At 41.1% G+C, this 20,192-nt stretch overlaps 1 protein-coding gene across 2 annotated transcripts in view; it reads left to right on the top strand.

Annotated features, from left to right (window-relative positions):
* znrf2b (zinc and ring finger 2b) overlaps window positions 1-19,831 on the top strand; it is a 31,788-nt gene extending 11,957 nt beyond the window's left edge. Inside the window, exons 2-5 of one of the 2 annotated variants that reach the window (XM_014986348.2) lie at window positions 3,775-3,870; window positions 11,865-11,970; window positions 12,184-12,257; window positions 13,149-19,831. In XM_014986348.2, the coding sequence (XP_014841834.2) occupies window positions 3,775-3,870; window positions 11,865-11,970; window positions 12,184-12,241 (260 nt within the window). In that variant the 3' untranslated portion in view covers window positions 12,242-12,257; window positions 13,149-19,831. Of the gene's footprint in view, window positions 1-3,774; window positions 3,871-11,864; window positions 11,971-12,183; window positions 12,741-13,148 lie in introns of those variants that run through there. The other variant, XM_014986339.2, reaches the window with a different exon arrangement.
* The last annotated feature ends 361 nt before the right edge of the window (window positions 19,832-20,192 follow it).

Genomic DNA, 20,192 nt, shown 5'->3' on the forward strand with positions numbered 1-20,192 from the left:
ATTTTTTTTCTTTTATTTATTTATTTTTTGTAAGCCCTGCACACAATGCACACGAATTTCTGTCTGATTTGCGACACTCTGAAGGTAAAGAGCATATTTAAAATGCTGAGTGAAATCCAGGGTTGGTTCCATCCAGAATGCATCCCTGGAACAGGAGACTTCTTAAATGTGAATCTCCCTGAACCTTTTATTTCTTCTTTATAGTTCATATGTTCCTGTGCAAGCACATACTCCCTCTAAAATTTCATGTACAACATGTGAGCAGTGCAGTGGTTTTGACGCCAGCATCTAACTTGGGTGCCATTATTTTAAGCTTGTTTAAACTGAATCATTTTAAAGCTGCTGTCAGTGTTTCTTACTTTGCTCTGTGTGTTGGCATGTTCAAAAACGCATTACTAGAATAAAAACAATATCCACTGGACGAGGTCCAGTGGATATTGAGCAATGTTTTCTCTCCGTTTCTTTGAAGTATGTATGTTGCTTTTGATGCATTCCTGTTCTATACAGTGCGTGTATATCGGAATCAGGGATGAGGAATTTACTCTTCATCTTGGTCATGACAGGCTTTTTTCTTTTAAGAACAAAAATGTGTAATTAATTATCAATTTCATGTCTGTGAAAGAAATTCAATGCTCCAGAACAGCTCTCAAGTGGTCAGATTATTAGCTAAGTTAACAAGGAAGTAAGCAGTGCCGTCAGTTCAAGCCTTCAGTATGCCGAGGTGAGTTAACTGTTCATCAATGCAGAGACATGGCACTCCATGTTAAATGAGGTCAGGTGACATTGTCATTATCACATTAGCATGCTAATTTCTACTAATTACATAGATTTTAAGGTGTTAAATTTTAATGCAATTAGTCACTTATTTTTATTCACATGTTTCTGGTACGCCTGTAAATCTGACACACAACTACATTCACAAACGGCATTGGACGGCAAAGCTGCTTCTCTTGTCCTACTAAAGGTTCATTTTTGCTTCAATAGTCAGAAAAGACTACTGTTGTGTTCAAGTTGGGCTAAGAGTAGTTAGCCTATCATTGAAGCTATTCAAACCTAAAGTAGCACCTCAATGCTAAACATGTAGCAGCAGCACAGACATCCATAATGCTTACGTCAGCATCTACAGTCCACATTTCTAAAGAAGTTCCATGAATGGTCAGGAATTCATGAAACACTGGAAAGCTCAATGGATATTGTGGAACTTTGAACCAAACAGTAAATATCTTCATTGTTGAGTTCAAATGTCCATTTATTCAGCAAAAAACTTTTTGAAATGAAAATGTTGCTTGTCTTGTCAATTTTTTTTTTATTACAATGTGATTAATTACAGACCCTGCGATTAACTCATTTAAACATTTTGAATCAAGTCCCACCATTAACGGCTGGTAAATGGCTTGTACTTGTACAGCGCTTTATGAAGTCCAGAGGACCCCACACTACAGTCACACTACAGTCAGTCATTCACTTATTCTCATAAACATGAATGGTGCAAGCTACTGGTGTAAGCTTCTGGGCAGAAGTCACATCTGCCCTGGGCAATCTGTCAGGTCCTCACTTCACCTTTGGCAAGTGAAGCGTCTTACCAAAGGACAAAGTGACAGAGGTGGATGGAATGAGAATCGAACCAGCAACCCACTGATTGTGCTACAAATTCCTACCATCATCATCACCATGATTGAATTTTGTCAACAGACCACCATCTAGTCGATTGACAGAATGTTTTTTTGTTGGTTTGTAGAACTGTCAATGAAAAGGGAAAAAATTCCAGTTATAGTTATAAACCAAAAAGTTGTCTTGTGTCATTGCCAAGTGATTAGAGTTGCCGTTGTGTAAATGCTCTTCAGTGGTGCATAACTGTAAGTGTTAAAACTGTGGCACTAATGCTGCAGAATTTTTCAAAATGGCCAAAACAATCTGTGGTCGAGTCGTCTAGCTTAGCCACTGATCAAAAGATTAAACACTTCAGGGTCAAATGTGTGATTTCTGGTTTTTCACCGCCAGAAGAGCAACAGAAATGTCTGTTAGGTTTTGGTTGAATTTTACATGTTTCCTTTAGATGTAGCTGATGCAGGTAATAGCTTCATAAATGATAGATGAGTCTCTCCTCCTTTATTGCTCTTCCCTTCTATTAATAATAGAAATTCATAGTTTCCTGAGATCTGCTGTGCTTGATGACTGATTAGAGCTGTTGCTGTACGAACACTGACTGGCAGCTCTTATTATGTTGATGTTGATTTTATTTGTAGGGTATTTATTAGAGATGTGCCAAACCCGGTTTTTTGCTGCCAATTCCGATTCCTATCACCCAATGAGGGCCGATCACCGATACCGATCACATAATTATTATTTTTTTAAGCACTACAGTTACATTATGTGGAAAAAGGAACCATGAATTCACTTTAATTTCGATATAAAACTGTATAAAACAAATTGTACTGCTATCGATAATACTATCTTTAACAGACTGAAAACATATGAAGTCTCTGAAGAGGCTAAATAATGCAAAGAGTCAAAATAAAACCTCTCAACATTGCCAAAAAATTCAAGTATAAAACTTAACATTCAAAGGCAAATACAGGATCCATTACAATAAACAATCCTGAGTTACTGAATGAAAACTTCCTGTTAGCATGGTGGCTAGCTGATTACTGCTAGTTCTGAGTGGCTGTTTCTGACTGAGCGGAGTAATTATGCAGAACAGGGAGGAGATCGATTATTTTTTCAGAGATTATCTGTCTCAGGTTAGGACAGTGAAAGTTTTAATACGTTTGTAAAAATATTTTTTTAAGTTAGATGCTGCAGCTTCAAACAGAGGTTCGGTGTGAGAGTTCATACCGTCTGTGAAATATTACTACCTGTAGCGCAGCAGCGGTTCAACAGCGAGAGCAGAACCAGCGTCTTACATCGCAGCTCGAAGACTTAAATAATTTTGCGGGTTATTTGTTTAGCTTTCTGACCGTCAGGGTGAGTGTTTGCAGCTGTGCGCTGCTTTACCTGCTATCTGATCCTCCATATGTCTTTTTTTACTGCAGTGAGCCTCGATGTAGTCAAACTACGTCAAGTACGGCATTGTTTTTATGCCATATTAGATTCGTGGTGTTGATGCATTTTGATGTGCTTCACCCCACGTGCTTCAATTTTCCGCCGCAACACGCAAACTTCCCCAGTCACTCAGTGCATCATAGTTCCACATCGCTTAGGATTTGTTGTTACGCGTTTGCGCAGTGTGAAGGAAAGAGGAGACCAGCTGCACAGGCAGGCTGCGAAATGAGAAGCAGGTGGTGATCGGTTTGTGTGATCGGCAACAAGAGACCGTGATCGGCGATCACCGATCATACACTTTTTCATGGAAATCGGCCGATTATGATCGGTGGCCGATCGATCGGCACACCTCTAGTATTTATGTTACATTGTATGTAATGATTTGAAAGCTTTTCCCTTTCCCATTCGCAATTATTGTTTACATTTCTCAGCAATATGTGGAATAGCAACTTTAGACCTATTTTGATAGACCTAGTTTTCCATAAAACATTTTTATGGTTGAAGATCTCATTATAGTTCAGAGTCCAGATTGAAAAGACAAAAGGGTGAGGGTGTTCACATGTGCCTTTAGCATTAAAACTCTTTTTTTTTCTTATTTACCATTACATAAAGTCATGAGACAAACTGAGGTGTGAAAACTAGAAAGGCAATGTAAAAACACCTAATTCAAGTCCACATGAACTGTCACATTTACCAGTTTACTTCTAATTCTGTTTACTTCTTTATTGTCAGGGTTCAAGTGTCCAGTGTGCTCCAAGTATTTGTCCTCAGATGAGATGGATCTTCACCTGGTTTTGTGTTTAACCAAACCACGCGTCACGTATAACGGTAAGAATGAGGCCTCCTTTTTAACTAGAGTTAAACTACTGACTACTGGCATGCTGCGCTTCTATCCAGTGCTAATAGAGATGTGACTTTCTTCTACAGTATGCTTTACCAACATCCCCCAGAATGCTGTGCGGTTCTCGACCAGCGTTAAATGAATATTTTTTATATTGTATATTGAACATTCTCATTTATCATCTATTAATATTTATGATGTGTCTATTGTGATGTATATTGTTATGTATTTATTGTCCAGCCCTACATTAGGCTTATCAGAGAAGTATCTGAACTTATCTAAGCATTAACGAGCCGCACAACACCGGCTTTCTGAACTCAGGTCTGAAGATTATTGACCCGTAACATAGTAACATGTTTTATTGTTTAAGTGGGATGTTTCCGCTAAATAAGAAGCTCATTGTGGAGGAAACACGCTGTGGTCAAGGTTGGATCTTTAGTAAAGGTTCCAGGTTCAGGAGATTACTCCATGACTTTAAATGGCAAACGCTGATAAGATGATAGGTGAAGTTCATTGTTAACATGTGACTGTTTTTGATATGTGCGTCTCCCTGGCACCCATTTTTTTTCTTCTCTCTCTCCTTTCACTTCCTCACAGACACACACACCGTCTCTCATTTCTCTGTCATGCACACTTCTGACATGTCTTTCTATCTTCACATGTACTTTACATTGACCCTCATTTCTATACCCTAACCCTGACCTTTACGCTGCAGCTAACCATTACAAGGACACGCCTCAGACCCTTAGTCCTAAACCCAACCCTTAACCAGAAAACATCACTTCTCATAGTGCCCGGGTTTTGGGCAATAACATCTGTACATCTTTGACAGTCTGGTGGGAATATCTCAGAACAAACGGATCTTCAATTCTCAATATTTTCTTATTTAAAAAGAAAGATTTGAATTATTTCTTTGCATATTTAAAATAAATTTCCAATATTATATAAAAAGGCCTTAGTGTTTAAATGAAAAACCTGCAGAACCTGCCAATTTTTTTATAATTAATTGTCAGTTTAATCGATAGCATAATCAACTACAAAATAATCATTAGGTGCAGCTCTGTTTCTGAATATCTTTAACAAACTGTTAGATTTGCTTATAAATATTTCCTTGTTTTTCTCCATTGAGGTTAATTCAACTGCATAAAATAAATTTGAATAACTATCAGTGAGACTGATCAGATGCTGTTTTTTTTTGTTTTTTTTCTGGCTGATTTGACATCCTCTGTAGTGGCTGATGATTCACTACATTCGGTTACATCAGTTCAACATCAAGCTACATCAAGCATATAGCTGAAATACTCTTGTATTTCAAACCAGAAGAGTTGTTTTACTGAAACAAGAGGAAAAAAAACATTTAATGAAGGCAGACGAGCACAATGTATGAGCTAATAACACCCCGCTCCCACCAACAGGTTCTAATGTTCAAAAAGTGACTAAGTCTGTGTGAAAATGAAGCGCTCCCAGCTCTTTGGTTATGTAACAGCAGGCTCCTTTTCCAGCCTGCTTCCCTGTGAAATCTTGTGTAATCTGCCTGTAATGTTTCCAAAAGCAGAGACTAATGCTGTGGTTGCCTGAGGGCAGCTTCTCCTTGTCTTTCTCACTGTTGTGTATTTAAGGACAGCAGAGTCACGGTTAATGTGCCCTGCAGGCCTTTCTCATTACTCTGCTTTCTTCCTGGGGTTTTGTTGCTTCGTCGCCTTTTGTTCAACATGAACATGAGCTTGTAAACTTGTGAAACTGTTCCTTTCTGAAACCGTAATCATTCCACATTTCCACTGTACTTCTCTTTGAGCTGAACACTTTCGGGGCCAAGTCAAGTTCCTGTTTGTAAAAAAACGGGTTTCCTGTTCAGCTGAGACAGATTCCTCTGTGTCTTCCTGTGTCAGTCATATGATAATTGTGGTGTTATTAGCTTGCTTCTGCATGGAGGAGCACGTGAGGAAAATGCCACACTTGGAGCCTCAGCAGAAGGAGAGGCAGGCTTTTATGTTGTAGGTGATGGAGCAGTGTTGAGGGGGCGGACGGCTGCTGTTCTGGTTTTTCTACCAATTCCAGTTCTTAAGTGGTCCTGGTCTTAACTGGTTCCACTTTTCCAAAACCAGAGATCCACATCAGAGCCACATTATAAACGTCTCAACGCTATAAACAACTGGTAGTGTTTGTGAACGCTTCACAGTCTTGATCAGTTGATCTCTGATCTGGGCGTTAAACCCAGCTTTTAGAGCAAAGGTTATTAAAAAATTAACAGTGCTAATCTGAGTTGGAAATTACATTTATATAAATGATACATTTTATAGATTCAGGGGGAAATAATCAGTTGAACCATGCATTTTGACCTACCTACCCTCTGTTACTGTGTTTTAAATTTGGCCTATCAAAAACCAAACTAATTCCTGGATCACATGGCACCAGTTTCAAGAGTCAGAGTTTAACATAAACTCCCCATCTGTTAGCATGTCAACCTTTGAATCAACACTAATACCCATGTCACACTTTTACACATTTGCCTTTACGTCCAGTGGCTGACTTGGCGCCATAGGATAATAAGTTCTGCCATTGCCTTGCTACACATTTAACTCTGGAGCATAAACGGTTTAATCAGGCTGATATCAATTCTTTGGACATGTTAAAAATTTCTATCATACATGCTTCAGTGTTCACATATGCATACTGTAGAAGTCCACCACTGCTACTGAATCAATATAACTTTGACTCGAACTTCGCACAATACTCTGAAAACATGACCTAATGTTGTATGCTGAAAAATCTGAAATGGCAACACATTATGCCCCGATTGAAAGAAATCTAAGAACGGATAAGAAACTAAGTCAGTCCGGAAATGGTTACTAAACCATTTCTAAGGCTTTGGGACTAACCTAGTGTGGTGGTCAGTGACTGCTGCTGCACTTCTTTAGGACCTGTAATCATGACATCAGCTCTGCACCAGAAAATCCTGAACGGCAAAAACAGAAAGTGTTCAGATGGCCCGGTAAAACCCAGACTGCTGGCAGGCTGATTGAGGTGCTGTGGTATGACCTGAAACAGGCTGAAAATGATGGAAATCTTTGCAATGTGCCTGAATTAAAATAATTCTGCAAGGCTGAGTCAGCCAAAATTCCTCCACAGTGATTGAAAAGACTCATCAGTTATCACAAAGTTGTTCCTGCCAAGGATGGAACCACCTGTTACTGGGTTTAGTGGGTAATGACTTCTTCACATATGGCCAGGTTGTTTTGGATATATGGTTTTCCTCTTCATAAATAGGAAACATTTAAGTGTAACAAAAACAGAAGAAATCTGCAAAATGCTCATTTGTTTTTCACAGTGTTGTCTAATTTGAGCAGTTGCTCCCTTCAGCAGTCAATGTGGGTCTCTAGCAGATTCATTCAGAAACAGGAACTGAAGAAGGTACAAATTCGCCACATCTCATGTAAACAGAAACTGCAGCGTGGACTCTCGAATAATGTTTTGTTTTCACACACATACACACACGCACAGAGAGAGCACCTTCTGGTCCCTAAATATATCCACTGGTGGTTCATAGCAAGCACACATGGCAGCTGCTATGCGAATGTAACACCAGAGATGTTCCCCAGTCTTATTTCCAGCCTGCTCAGAAACACACTCATCTATTTCTATTAAAACAGCCATAATACAGAATGGATGGCATGGAGGTCAGCGTGTTGATCAGCAGATTGGTAAATTTACCAATCCCCATGTTAATGAGGAAGCTCTAAAATAACAGACCAACATTTTTGCACTCATTACACAGACAATATTTAACCTTGGTCCATATTTATTCCTTCAATTACTTAGTGAGACCTTTACAGTACATTGACTGTCAATGATTGATATTAACAGTAATGTGCAACGAGGTGTTTTTTTGTTTGTTTGTTTTTTAATAATGAACTGAACCAGAACTGATTCTGTTCATTACTTTCATGGACAGAATTTCTAGGCGCAGCTGAGGTCTTGAAGGGATCCGTTTTGGTGGCCTTAGGATCGTATCTCTGCTTTTTGAAGGATGATGTGGTCCTATTAGCTTCATCAGGTCGTGATCTGCAGCTCTCACTGGAACGGTTCGCAGCCGAGTGTGAAGCGGCCGGGATGATGATCAGTCCTTCCAAATCCGAGGCCATGGTCTTGAGCCGGAAAAGGGTAGAGTGCCTTCTCTGGGTCAGCGGGGGATGTCCTACCCCAAGTGGAGGAGTTTAAGTATCTCGGGATCTTGTTCATGAATGAGGGAAGAAGAGAGCAGGAGATCGACAGGCAGATTGGTGCAGCATCTGCCGTGAAGCGGGCGCTGTACTGGTCCGTCATGCTAAAGAGAGAGCTGAGTCAAAAAGCAAAGCTCTCGATTTACCGATGGATCTACATTCCCACCTTCGTCTATGGTCATGAGATTTGGGTCATGACTGAAAGAACGAGATCCCAGATACAAGCAGCCGAAATGGGTTTCCTCCGCAGGGTGTCTGGGCTCTCCCTTAGAGATGGGGTGAGAAGCTCGGTCATCCGGGAGGGACTCAGAGTAGAGCCGCTGCTCCTCCACGCCGAGAGGAGCCAGTTGAGGTGGCTCGGGCATCTGGTCAGGATTCCTCCTGGACGTCTCCACGGTGAAGTGTTCCGGGCACGTCCCACCGGGAGGAGGCCCCAGGGAAGACCCAGGACATGCCGGACGGACTATGTCTCTCAGCTGGCCTGGGAATGCCTTGGGGTTCCCCCAGAGTAGCTGGAAGAAGTGGCTGGGGAGAGGGAAGTCTGGGCCTCCCTTCTGAAGCTGCTGCCCCCGCGACCCGACCCCGGATAAGCTGAAGAAAATGGATGGATAGATGGATGGATAATGAACTGAAATGTTGTCTTATGCAATCAAACATTAAAATTCTCCTCGGTCTCAGAATCCTCAGCACTATAGATGTCTGGACACTGGCTCAGTCACTTCAAGGACTTTCTGTAATTCTTCTATAAAAACTTCATTGTTGCCTTGGTGATTGATTTTGGGTCATTTTCCTAACACAGCAGGCAGTGTTCTCAACCAAAGAACTCAAGTTTGCTCTTACTGCATCTTGTGCTTTAATGAGCTGCACCATAAAGTGGTCTGCCTCAGGTGACACAAAGAGTTTTCCTCTGGATGACTCTTAAATGCTCACTGGTGAAGCTGACACAGGCCTACATTGCAACAGGAGGCCAGATTTCAGTCCATGAGGAAGATGCATATCTCCAGTGTTGTTCTTCATGTTTCTGATTCTAAGTCTTCAGAACATGAACAAGGTCATCCTGCTCCGTTTTAGACTGATCCCTCACCTTTCTGATGATCAACCATACTGGATCAGAGAAGATCTTCTCTGGAACGTAAGGGTGTATTCACATCTACCACTTTAGGTCTGCTTTAAACCGACCAAAGTTTGCTTCCTTATTGGTCTGGACCTGTTGTGCAAGTGTGGATATGCGGAGCAAACAAGGAAGCAACTCTGGTGCAGTTTGCCTCTGGTGTGAATACAGACCTGTGTTGTCACCTGTACAGCTGTATTTACAAGGAATAGTTCATTTGCAAAAGATACAATATGAAAGCAAAAACCACCAGAGAAAAAACTAATGCCCTCTTTAGGTCCAGGCCTGGTGTGAATAAACTAAGGGTGATTGAAGGTCATTTGATAAGTCTTAAGTTTCACAATATGTTTGGAATCATTGTCTTATTAAATGAAAAGCTTCAGGTTGCTTCACATTTTGCTAGAGAATATGCAGAGGAGATGATGGTAGACTCAGAGCTTGCAAGGTGCCCAGGTCCTTGTCCAGGTCCATTGGCCGCAGAACAAATTGAACATTGGTGTTTTTTAACTATGATTTAGGCAAACCAATGTTTTGCTGCAGTGTTCTTTTTAAAAAGAAGAGACGTTCTCCTGGCCGGACTTCCAAAGCAGCCGTACTCTTTTGGTCATGAGTTTGACCCTTGAGCATGCTACCTGAGGCATGCAGAGTCTGACATGAAGCTCTTGGGTTACTCTGATCAATGCATGATTGAATTTGCTGGGACATCCACTCCTAGTCCGAGGTGTTTTTTTTTCCCCCTTATACATCACTTTTGTTGTAGATTGATGAACTCTGAACCAGCCTGTATGACCCTTCTCAGATTGATGTGTAGTAAAACTGGATTCTCTAAGGTAATGTTTCTGTTCTGGCATTAAGTCAACACACACCTCTATGTAGTAAGCACAAAGATTTGGTTTCAGTCTGTGTTTACCCACAGTCTCATCCACTGCAGACTCTGTGCATTATAGATGCTTTTGGCCTCAGTGAGCTGGATGCCATGTGCTCCAGCCCATAATAACAAGCTTTTGCCGGCGTATGTGGGTTAATCCACGGTTACATAAGATCAGCCCTAATGACTCTGTGTGTTTTGCTGCAGGTGATGGGTTTAATGGTGCACATGCTGACTTCCACTTAAGAGCCAGACCAATGCTATTCATAGTGGGAGGGGCTCACTCATAGGAACACACACACACACACACACACGCACACACACACACACACTTGCCACTCTGACTGGAAATAGGGCTAGCGGGGGGGTTCCTGTGGTCTTCAAAGCCACAATATTAAACTGAGGGTATGAACACATTTGTGAGGACATTTAAACCCATCCTGGTAAATCAGTGAGACCTTCACTGACCTTTGGGAAATGCCAGCATATGTGGGCAGTTAAAGCATGCATAAAGAGTAGCAGCGAGCAACATGGGGGTTACTGTTGAGTATTGAACTAGTTAGTGTGATGGCTGAAGTTAAAGTGAATAAACCAGTTCCAAATCATTTTATTTGTTTTAGCAGTGTGGGTGCAGTCCATGCTCTATAGATCTATCATTCAGCAGCAACAGACAATCCATCATTATGATTCAATAAAATGTTATTCCTAACAACATGTCATGAAATGTGAAGGAATGATTCAGTTTGCTGTCAGCCACTTCACAATGACAATGGGGCTAAAGCTGGCTGTACTTTTTACTACTATAAATGATACTACTTCATTTATTTGATAAAAAAAAAATTAAAATGTGTGGCCTTAAAACTAGCTGAAAACAATCAAGATTTGTCCTGACTATAGTGTTGGTTGGGGCGCCCTGTGGCTCACTGGTAGAGCAGGAACACCAGGCTACAGGTGTGAGTTTGATTCCTGGACCTGAACCATTTCCCTGCTCTCTGTCCCCAACTTCTTGTCCAACTTCTAATGAACAAAGGCCACACAAAGGGCCGCTGCCCTGGGTTTAATGAAGCCAAAGTGTTGTATGTATCCCACATAGGATTGCAACCAACAATTATTTTAGTAATCAATGATTTTACCAATAATTCTGGTGATCCATTGAGTAATTGTGGGGGGCTGGCATGCTGTGCATACTTTTCATAAATGTATATATTTGTAAAGTTTTGTCTTAACTGCTGCTCAATCTGTGTTATTTTAGCAGATTGCATGTTATTCTGTATACTCTAGTTAGCAATTATTCAATTACTAAAGTTGATGGTTATTTCTATAATCGATTCATCACAATTAATGGTTAACCTCACTACTGCCAGTTGATGCATATTCTGCACTTACCAAGGATCAAGTTGGAGGAACTATGCTGACATTAATCAGACATATTTCTAATATAAGACTAATTTATCAGTTTTTTAAAATGATGAATACCTCCATTTAATCATCAGGGGAAAACGTTGTGCAGTAACCTGCTCCCTCTGCCAGCAGCAGGCAGGATGTGGTTACTTCACTGACTGCATATGCAAAAAACTACATATTTCATTCAAGGCGCCTGCAGCTCACAGTTCATATTTCCTGGTTTGTGATGATCTACCTTTCATAATAATATGGAATGAACTGCTGCACTGTCCCTTTAATTCAGCAGCGTTCATCTCAGTTCTTCAATATGGATGGCATTAGAAATGGTGCCATCATTCTTCCTCATGCCTGTGCTGTTGTGTGTGTTCTGGCCACTAGAGGACGTCCTGCCTAAGGATGCAGGAGAATGTGCAATCTGCCTGGAGGAGCTGCAGCAGGGAAACACCATCGCCCGCCTGCCCTGCCTCTGCATCTATCACAAAGGGTGGGAAGCTCGTTTTTAGTCCTTGTTCTTTCACATGAACGTCGCCAGACTCCAGAAATGACACATTATGCTTCATTACACATCTTAAAATGTAAAAGTTGACATGTGGCACCACATGGTGCAGAATCATCCAACAGCTTACACCATGCGTTTCTGCTAGGTTTAATGACATAACATGCTGTGAGTAAATGTTCTGCTCTGATTGTGTTCCAGCTGTATCGACGAGTGGTTTGAGGTGAACAGATCGTGTCCGGAGCACCCGGCAGATTAAAGCTTCCTTTGCACAGGTAACCTTCTACCCAGAGCGGAAGCGCTGACCCACCAGGAGGCCCTGAGCAGTCCATTCTGTTCCTGGAACCTTCTCTTGTCTCGTCCGTTTCTGTGAGCGTTTCCACTGTGTAGTCCAGAGCAGATGCTGAGCTGTGACTCCGCCCACTGCAGCAGGAGCTGCTGAGTGTGGGATACAGGCTCCTGTCAGCAAAATAAAAGTTCATTGCATTTCCACTTTTTGTTATGTTACACCCATCCTTACTGTAAATTTTCCAAAATTCTGCAGACTTTACTTTGTTGATGAAGCTCCGAACTGAGCTGTTTACACTGATCGTGTTTATGTATGTTTATGTTTTAGGGCTCTGCATGTTGACGCATGCGATTAATAAGAAACATTTAACACGTAATATTACATGATGCAGATTAATCTCGGTTCAGTTGAAGTGAACTCTGCTGCAGTTCAGTGCATTGTGTGAACACAAATGAACTAGCGCAAGGCATTATGGGTAAATAAAAAGAAGACAAACTTATCTAGCATTAGCAAGAGAAAAGACGTGATCTGAAAAGAGGAATCCTCCAACCTCTAAAATCTGATGCTGCTCCATTTGGCTTTATATTCCTTGAAGAACGAAGCAGATTTCAGTCTCTTCTTCAGTGGTTTTTGTGCCGATTCCTTCCATTTCTGGTGCAGTGCCACCACTGGTAAGGGAGAGAACAGGTTGTCAGTTCAGTGTGAAGGTCAGAGAGTTCTGGGGGGAAATGTTCATACAGTCCAAACTCTCCTCTGCTCTGTGGAACAACCTCCTGTCGTAGAAGCACACCCTCCAGTGTTTGAACTGATGTGTATCTGAAGACGTCAGCAGGTCGTTTCTGACTCTGTGTCTTTGTTCTGCGTCATGTGATCCCAGGTAACCCACTCTGACAGAATGAAGCTCGGATCCAGCCAGACTGTCGGACCCCGCCAACACTGTGATTGGCTGACCCATCCCGCCCCTTCCCAAACAACCAACCGCACGGTGTAGAACCGCAGTATGCCAAATCTCTTTGGAGGAATCTTCAGGGATATAAACTATGTGTGTGTGTTTTTTTTGGGGGGGGGGGGGGCTTATGTTTGAGTTGCACTTTCTTTTTATTCTCCCAATGAATGGACACATCTGCTCAGTCAGGCCTGACGTTCCATCAGGACAGGAGCAGGGTGGTGCTGCTGCTGCTGTAGCTCAGCTCCGCTGCCCTCCTCTCTCCTCCTCCGTCAGCGTTGGTTTTTTTCTCCCAGTGCCTTGTTTGCAGCAATGCTGAGCACCGAGGGGGGTGGGACAGGAGCTCTCTGCTGCAGAATCATCTCACCATAACTGCCATTAAAGCAGCCGGGAGCCGGGCGGCCCCTGTCTGCACCGGCAGCTGTCGCCAAACGGTGCCAATCAACTGTGAAAACCGTCCATCACACGTCTCATGAGTGCTTTTTAACCCCGAACCGTGCAGCAGGGCTCTGCAGATGCAACGCCGACTGCATCAGTTACCAGCATCGGGCCTCTGCAGGCTGCCGGTGCCAGCAGGAGAAAAGCAAAAAGCTCATTTTATTCTTCCATTTCAAGAAGTTTTACGACAGCACTTTCTCTACCTTGGCAACAGGCTTCTCTTTTGCATTGATTTACAGATACTTTAATATATAGCTGTGTTGGGGATTATAGCAGAGTGTTTTAAAAGGGTGAGTAAAATGAGACAAAACAAAAAAAACTTTGGGGAGTGCGCCCATCCAGAGCAAAACGGGGAAAAACATGTAGTTGAATCTCCCTGGACAGAAATGGATCAGCTTTTTTCCCCCCCAACATTTACTGTAGAAACTGCAAAAATATTTCTCTCTGCTTTCACTACAAAAACACTAAATCTTACAAAGTATTATTGTTGGCTCCCTAGTTCTAATATTTTAATGCACTTGAAGTGACATGGCAGCTTGTTTTAGGTCAATAACTCCTTAAAAAGACATTTTTCCATTTTATAAGTGAAATAATCTGCTAGCGGAACTAGTGCTTCTTTTTTATTATTATTTTAAGGAATTATTAACTGAAAACAAGCTCTTTATCTTGCTGAGAGGATTGTTTTTAAGTTAGTTTTGTTGCATTTCAGGTGGACTTAAACATTTGCAGTAGAAACAGGACCAAAAATACTCTGCAAGGTTTAGTGTTTCTGCAGAACTGAATCACTGAACAAATGTTTGAGAGAGCTGCTTCATGCCCTTGCTGCATGGAGCGGACCTGCTGCTCAGCTGGGAACCGGACCTGCTGCTCAGCTGGGAACCGGACCTCCTGCTCAGCTGGGAACCGGACCGCTGGTTCCAAAACAGAACCACTAACCAGATCAGTCACTGATTCAGCAGGAATCCTGTTAACAGAAGCCACAGTTTGATGCGTTTTTCTGGATCGGGCAATCCATGGACGGCCACTCCGTCACCTCTGGGATTGTCTCGTTCTGAACCAGTCCATTTTATTTATAAAACCGAGACAATAATAATATAAGAAAACATTAAAAGCAGAATAAGACATACTTAAAAATGCAACATAATTATAAAATAGAAAACAAGCTCACACTGTCAAAATCCACTGAAAAGTTTTTTAACAGAGACTTGAAAACAACATGGCCTCTAATTATTTTTAAACAAGTCCACCTGGCAGTATGAGAGACCTCCCCGCAGCATGACGCCAACACCGCCGTGCTTCACTGTGTGTCAAACTGTCTGTGAGCCTCAACAGGAACCAATGAGCTTCTAAATGCTGCTGCATTTCTCCATGTTCTCTCCGTGTTTCATTCCCAGAATGATTCTGCAGCATGCAGAACTGCTGCCTCTGTTGGTTTTCTGTTTCTCTACTGCTGCTACCTTGTAGAAATGTTTCTGCCTGAAACGGAGACGATCTGGTTAGAGCTGCTGGACATGAAAAGCTCCTTCATTTCCTGATCTGAGTTTCTGTCATCACTCACCTCCCAACGCTCTGAAGGGAATCAAGCACTTCGAGAACAAATTAATGAACTTTTATTAAGACTTTTTTTATAACGTTAAACAGAAAAATATTGAGGCATTCAAAAAGAGACGCTTGAAAAAGAAAAGATCCAAATTTACAACATAAATTAATCTCAGTGGTCACCTTTTCTGTCACATTAGAGAATAATGTGACGGATCCTTTTTTTTCCCAACTGGAAATGAACCGAGTTCCTGTTGCCACGGTGATGACGTGTCGCTTTGGTGCAACAAGACAACATGACACAACAGGAGGAGTTTCTAAAGGTTTTAGAGGACCATGTGTTTTTGTTTAAATTTTTTTCTGTTTTTGTTTAAATTTTTTTCTGTTTTTGTTTAAATTTTTTTCTGTTTTTGTTTAAATTTTTTTCTGTCTTTTATACTTTGTTGTTTGTGGTCTACTTCTTAAAGAAACAGTGTGCAACAATTACTGACAGCCAGTGTTGGCTGACCAGACTGGAGGAGTGAAACATTTCCCAAACATGGGAGCCCTCCATCAGAAGGCCTTCTGTGTTCCTGACTGAAGAACATCTAAACACATTGACACAAGACTGTTCTGAAATTGATCATAACTAAGGCTAATCTTTGCATTTACTGCATATTTTGGTTTAAAACTGATCGCCCCCATGCTCAGCTGAAACCACCATGCATGGTGGAAAAGAGTTGTGTGTTCCTTGGTTTTCCTCCGGTCCGGTGGATCAGTACAGCCGGGTTTTGCTGAAGTTGGGGTTTCTCAGGTAGTTCAGTCTCACAGGTCGCTGAGTGTTTGGTTCCAACCAGAGGAATCGTCTTAATCTGCTTCGACTACCAGAAATCCAAAGTCATTTTCCATATTCTGCTCATAGTCTCTGTCAGAAGATATGAATAGATGACTCCAATAAATAATATTTACCAGCAGGAGGTCACAGAGTTATTTTTGTTGTATTCAGGGTTCATAATGTCATATTTTGAGTCAACAAACCTGATTGAGGATCAGAAGAACCTAAGCAAAAGAGTAATAGAGTGAGACAAAGTTGTGAGATAACACTGTGAATTAAGATTTCAGGGTTTTTAGAAAGATTTATCTGATTGAGTTGTGATTATTTAACTAAAATGATAAACAAATATAGAATACCAAGGTTTGACAAAAATATTCTACACATTCAAAATGGCAGAAGAAGGGACGAAGTGTGAAGATGTCAAAACTTCTTCCAGCTCCTTAAGGTCCAGTTCACAGCTTTCCTCTGACCAACCAGTCAACTGGCTGGCTCTCATGTTCTGGTGTTTGGTGCAAATTGTGGTAGAAGCAACACACTGCACCCAGCTGCCATCCCGTCACAAAGGTTTCATATTGTCCTGATATGATGTATAAAATCCCCCCTCCCTCATTTCCACTGCCACCAGAAATTATTAGCACCCCCTACCTTTCTCCACATGTAGTAAGATGAAAGGCTACACTATCATCCAATATGAGCCATAGTAAACAGCCCATAATAACAAACCTATATTTTCACATATTAAAAAAAATTACAGTAAATGTAAACATAATACTTGCAAAAATATTCACACCCTTTTTAGATCTGATTGGTCATCCTTGAGATGTTTCTGCAGTCCAACATCATCTGGAGTGGGTCACATGTCTATAGAAGCTGATAGAGCAAATCAGAGCAGAAACCAAGCGATGAAGTCAAACACATCTGCAGAAGGATACATAAAACATTTCAAAAGTCTGGAAGGTCCCAGAAAGCTCAGTGGTTTCCATTATTACTAAACAAAAGAAGTTTGAAACCTCTGGCTGCCAAGAAATATATCAGTCAAAACCAAACGAAGTATCACCTTTTGGGTGTGAGTGCATAAGCATCAGCTCTGTATGTAATTTTATTTTTATAAAAGCCTTTTACATTACATTTGTTAAAGCTGTCACCATGTTGTGACAGTTTGTTTCGAGACAGATAATCTGTGAAAAGATCGATCATCTCCTCCCTGTGCTTATTGCCATTTGAAGAAATGCACCGCTCTTGACCCCAAACAACCAATCAGAATCATGAGGAGGGTCTTACCACTGTCAATCTCAAGTACTTGCTGCCTAATGGAAGAGAAACGACATACCTTTAAAGAATAATCATTTATCTGCCGTTATCATTGGCTGTGCTAACTAGCCTTAGCATTCATGACAGGCTATGCTAGCTCCAGCACTGCAGAGAGGAAGGGGGTGGAGGATATGGGTGGATGAGCCTGGTATCTTTTGGCAAAAACCCACTAATGCCACTATTTTAGGAAGGTGATGGTACTAAAAACAATGTCTAAAATCATTTTTTTTTTACTGTGCCATGATTGCTTTATACAGATTATTTTAACTTAAGACACCAACTGGAACATGGTTTTACCAGCCCATAAACACATTCCTATACATGCTTGAGTTCAGGTTTGTTTCTTTGGTAATTGTTTCACACTGGACCTGCCGGTTCTTCTGCTTTCTGCAAATATTTCCTGCATCTGGTGGAGAAGCTGCTGCTTCAGCTGCTGTAGCTGCAGATAAGCTGCTGTCTTCTAGAACTGGACAGTAATAAGCACAGATAGGTGAGCTGAAACATTGAGCTCTTTTCTACCTGGACCAGACTGTTGGACTGAACAGTTCCTGCTGGACTCGGGTCAAAGTCCTTCATCTGAGTAAACCTGCCGAAAGAACTGGACCGTCCAGCCTGCAGGAGTGCAGGTTGTCTGAAGACTTCATCAGTGATGAACAAACTTCTCCTGAACCTGGAGACAAAGGGAACCACCTGATCCCAATGATCCCAAAGCTCCACAACTTTATGGAAACCTGTTCTCCATTTCTTCCCCAACTTTATTTTATTTTATTTTATTTTTTTTTTGTCTTTTCTGTGACTCCAGTACATAATCCAGCTCTCTCCTTCTTTCCCCTGTTTTCCATCCATAGAGAAACTTAGAAAATGTATTTCTGTTTCTCAACTTCTTCAACAGGAACTTTAAAAGTTGCTCTTTCATGGTGAATGTTGCCACATGATGAACTTCCTCCCACATATTGTTCCTCTTTCTTTTCCTCTAAAGCACGCCAGTTAATGTAATTTTTTAACTCAGAACTGCACATGCAGCAGTAAACCCTGAACATGAAAAAGCACGTGCACTTTTGGCTGAATAGAGTTGACTGAAGTTGATTTTATAAGAACAGGGTTTTTTTTTATCATATTTGTTACAACTGTCACCGTATGGAGACAGTTTGATGGATAATCTTTGAAAAGATCGATCTCCTCCACCTTCTCCCTATGCTGTCTGAAGAAATGCAACAATCCCCATTCGGGGCCAGAAGGAGTTTCTTGGTGCTGTCAGTCAAAGTTGTGTACATGCTGCTAAATGTACTAATGGTGGAGAAACTTTCTCTTTCTGTTTTCTAGTATTTTGAGGGCACTACATTATAAAATCTTAGCAATCAGTGATGACTTTTCCAAATCCATGTTCATCTCCTTAGCGTTAGCCACCACAGGCAAAGTTTTGGTCTCCTGGTTTTGGTCCCTTCTAATTTGTTTAGAAATAGTAATTTAAAAAAAAATAATTTAGAATATCAAAGGTAAACAAGTGTATGATAAAAGGACATGAACAGTTTATGTTTTCACCTTGAACATCTCTGTCGTTGACTCGTTTGGTAGGTTAAATGCAGAAATGCTCATGCTTTGGCTTGAGCATCATGTATAATTTGATGAGCTGATAGTTTTTCTGGGCAGTAAATAACTGTTAAACCAAGGGCAGCATAGTTGATATATAACCTCCGTCTTACAGCGTCGCTGGAACATTTTTGATTTTTTTTTTTCCCATTTCTGTTTTCTAATCTTTTGAGGGCAGTCATTTTAAAAATCTCAATAGAGCATCATATGAATTGTTTTTTACTGCACATCTTGAAATGTGCAGGAAACAGAGTCAGGCCACAGGAAACATTGTAACCTGCAGGCAAACGGTCATTGTAACTGTAACTTCAATCTCACAACAGGAAATGGAAGAGGAAGTGTTTGTAACCAAAATGAACTAGTTCAGGTATTTTCCCTGATAGCTGTTCTTTTCTCAGTCTGTTCATGCATATCAGTTGTGGATCCAGGATTTTGGAACCACATGTCACTTGAAGTCACTTGAAGGCACTTTGACTGTCACAAGACCTTTTGTGTTTTTGAATGTGTCAACCTGTTTTGGTTCCTGAAGAAGAAATGGAGAGAACTTTGGAGTTTTGGGATCCACCCTGGGATAAACATGGCTGCTGCTTTTCATACTCACCGTGTAAAGCCTGAATGCCACACAGAGATTAGCAGAGCCCTGTAATACATCGTCCGACCACACAGTGGTGCTCCATCTCCTCCCTGCAGTGGCGTCTCCTTTTCCACTTTGAGTTAATGGACATCTCAGAGATCCACGTGTACCTTCATGTCTCTATAATGTGACAGCTACACTAGTGATTCCTACTGATCCTTTCTGTCCACATCTGATCAAATGGTTGAGTTTTGTTGATAGTTTTTACTCTGTCTTTTTTTTTTATTTCTGTTTGTGAATTGAAGCAGAACTGTTCAACAGGCCTTAATAGATGTGCTGACGACATTTCATGAGTCTCTCTGTGTGTTTTGTAATTACTATGTTACCATCCAGGATACACTGGTTTATGAAGCTGGACTGGAGTGAGGACTCTTACTTTACTGATAACTGCCAGCATGTAGCAGTCAAGTTTGATTGTAAGGTGTTTCCAAGCAGCAGTCACTTTATTCATTTAATTCAAATTGACGTACATAAATGTACATCTTTAATTTCATTCATTGTAGTTATTAGACAATGCAGTCAAGTTCAGGTTCTTATTCCAGTTGCTAAAACACTTTCTACCTATAGGTACATCTAGCTCCTGTTGGGTTTTTGCCATCAGAACTGGCTTAATTCTTAGTGGCACAGATTCAATAATAGTGTCAGGAAC

This window comes from Poecilia mexicana, unplaced genomic scaffold (assembly GCF_051168715.1).
Source record: "Poecilia mexicana isolate PSO_F unplaced genomic scaffold, ASM5116871v1 scaffold_6, whole genome shotgun sequence".
Taxonomy (NCBI): domain Eukaryota; kingdom Metazoa; phylum Chordata; class Actinopteri; order Cyprinodontiformes; family Poeciliidae; genus Poecilia; species Poecilia mexicana.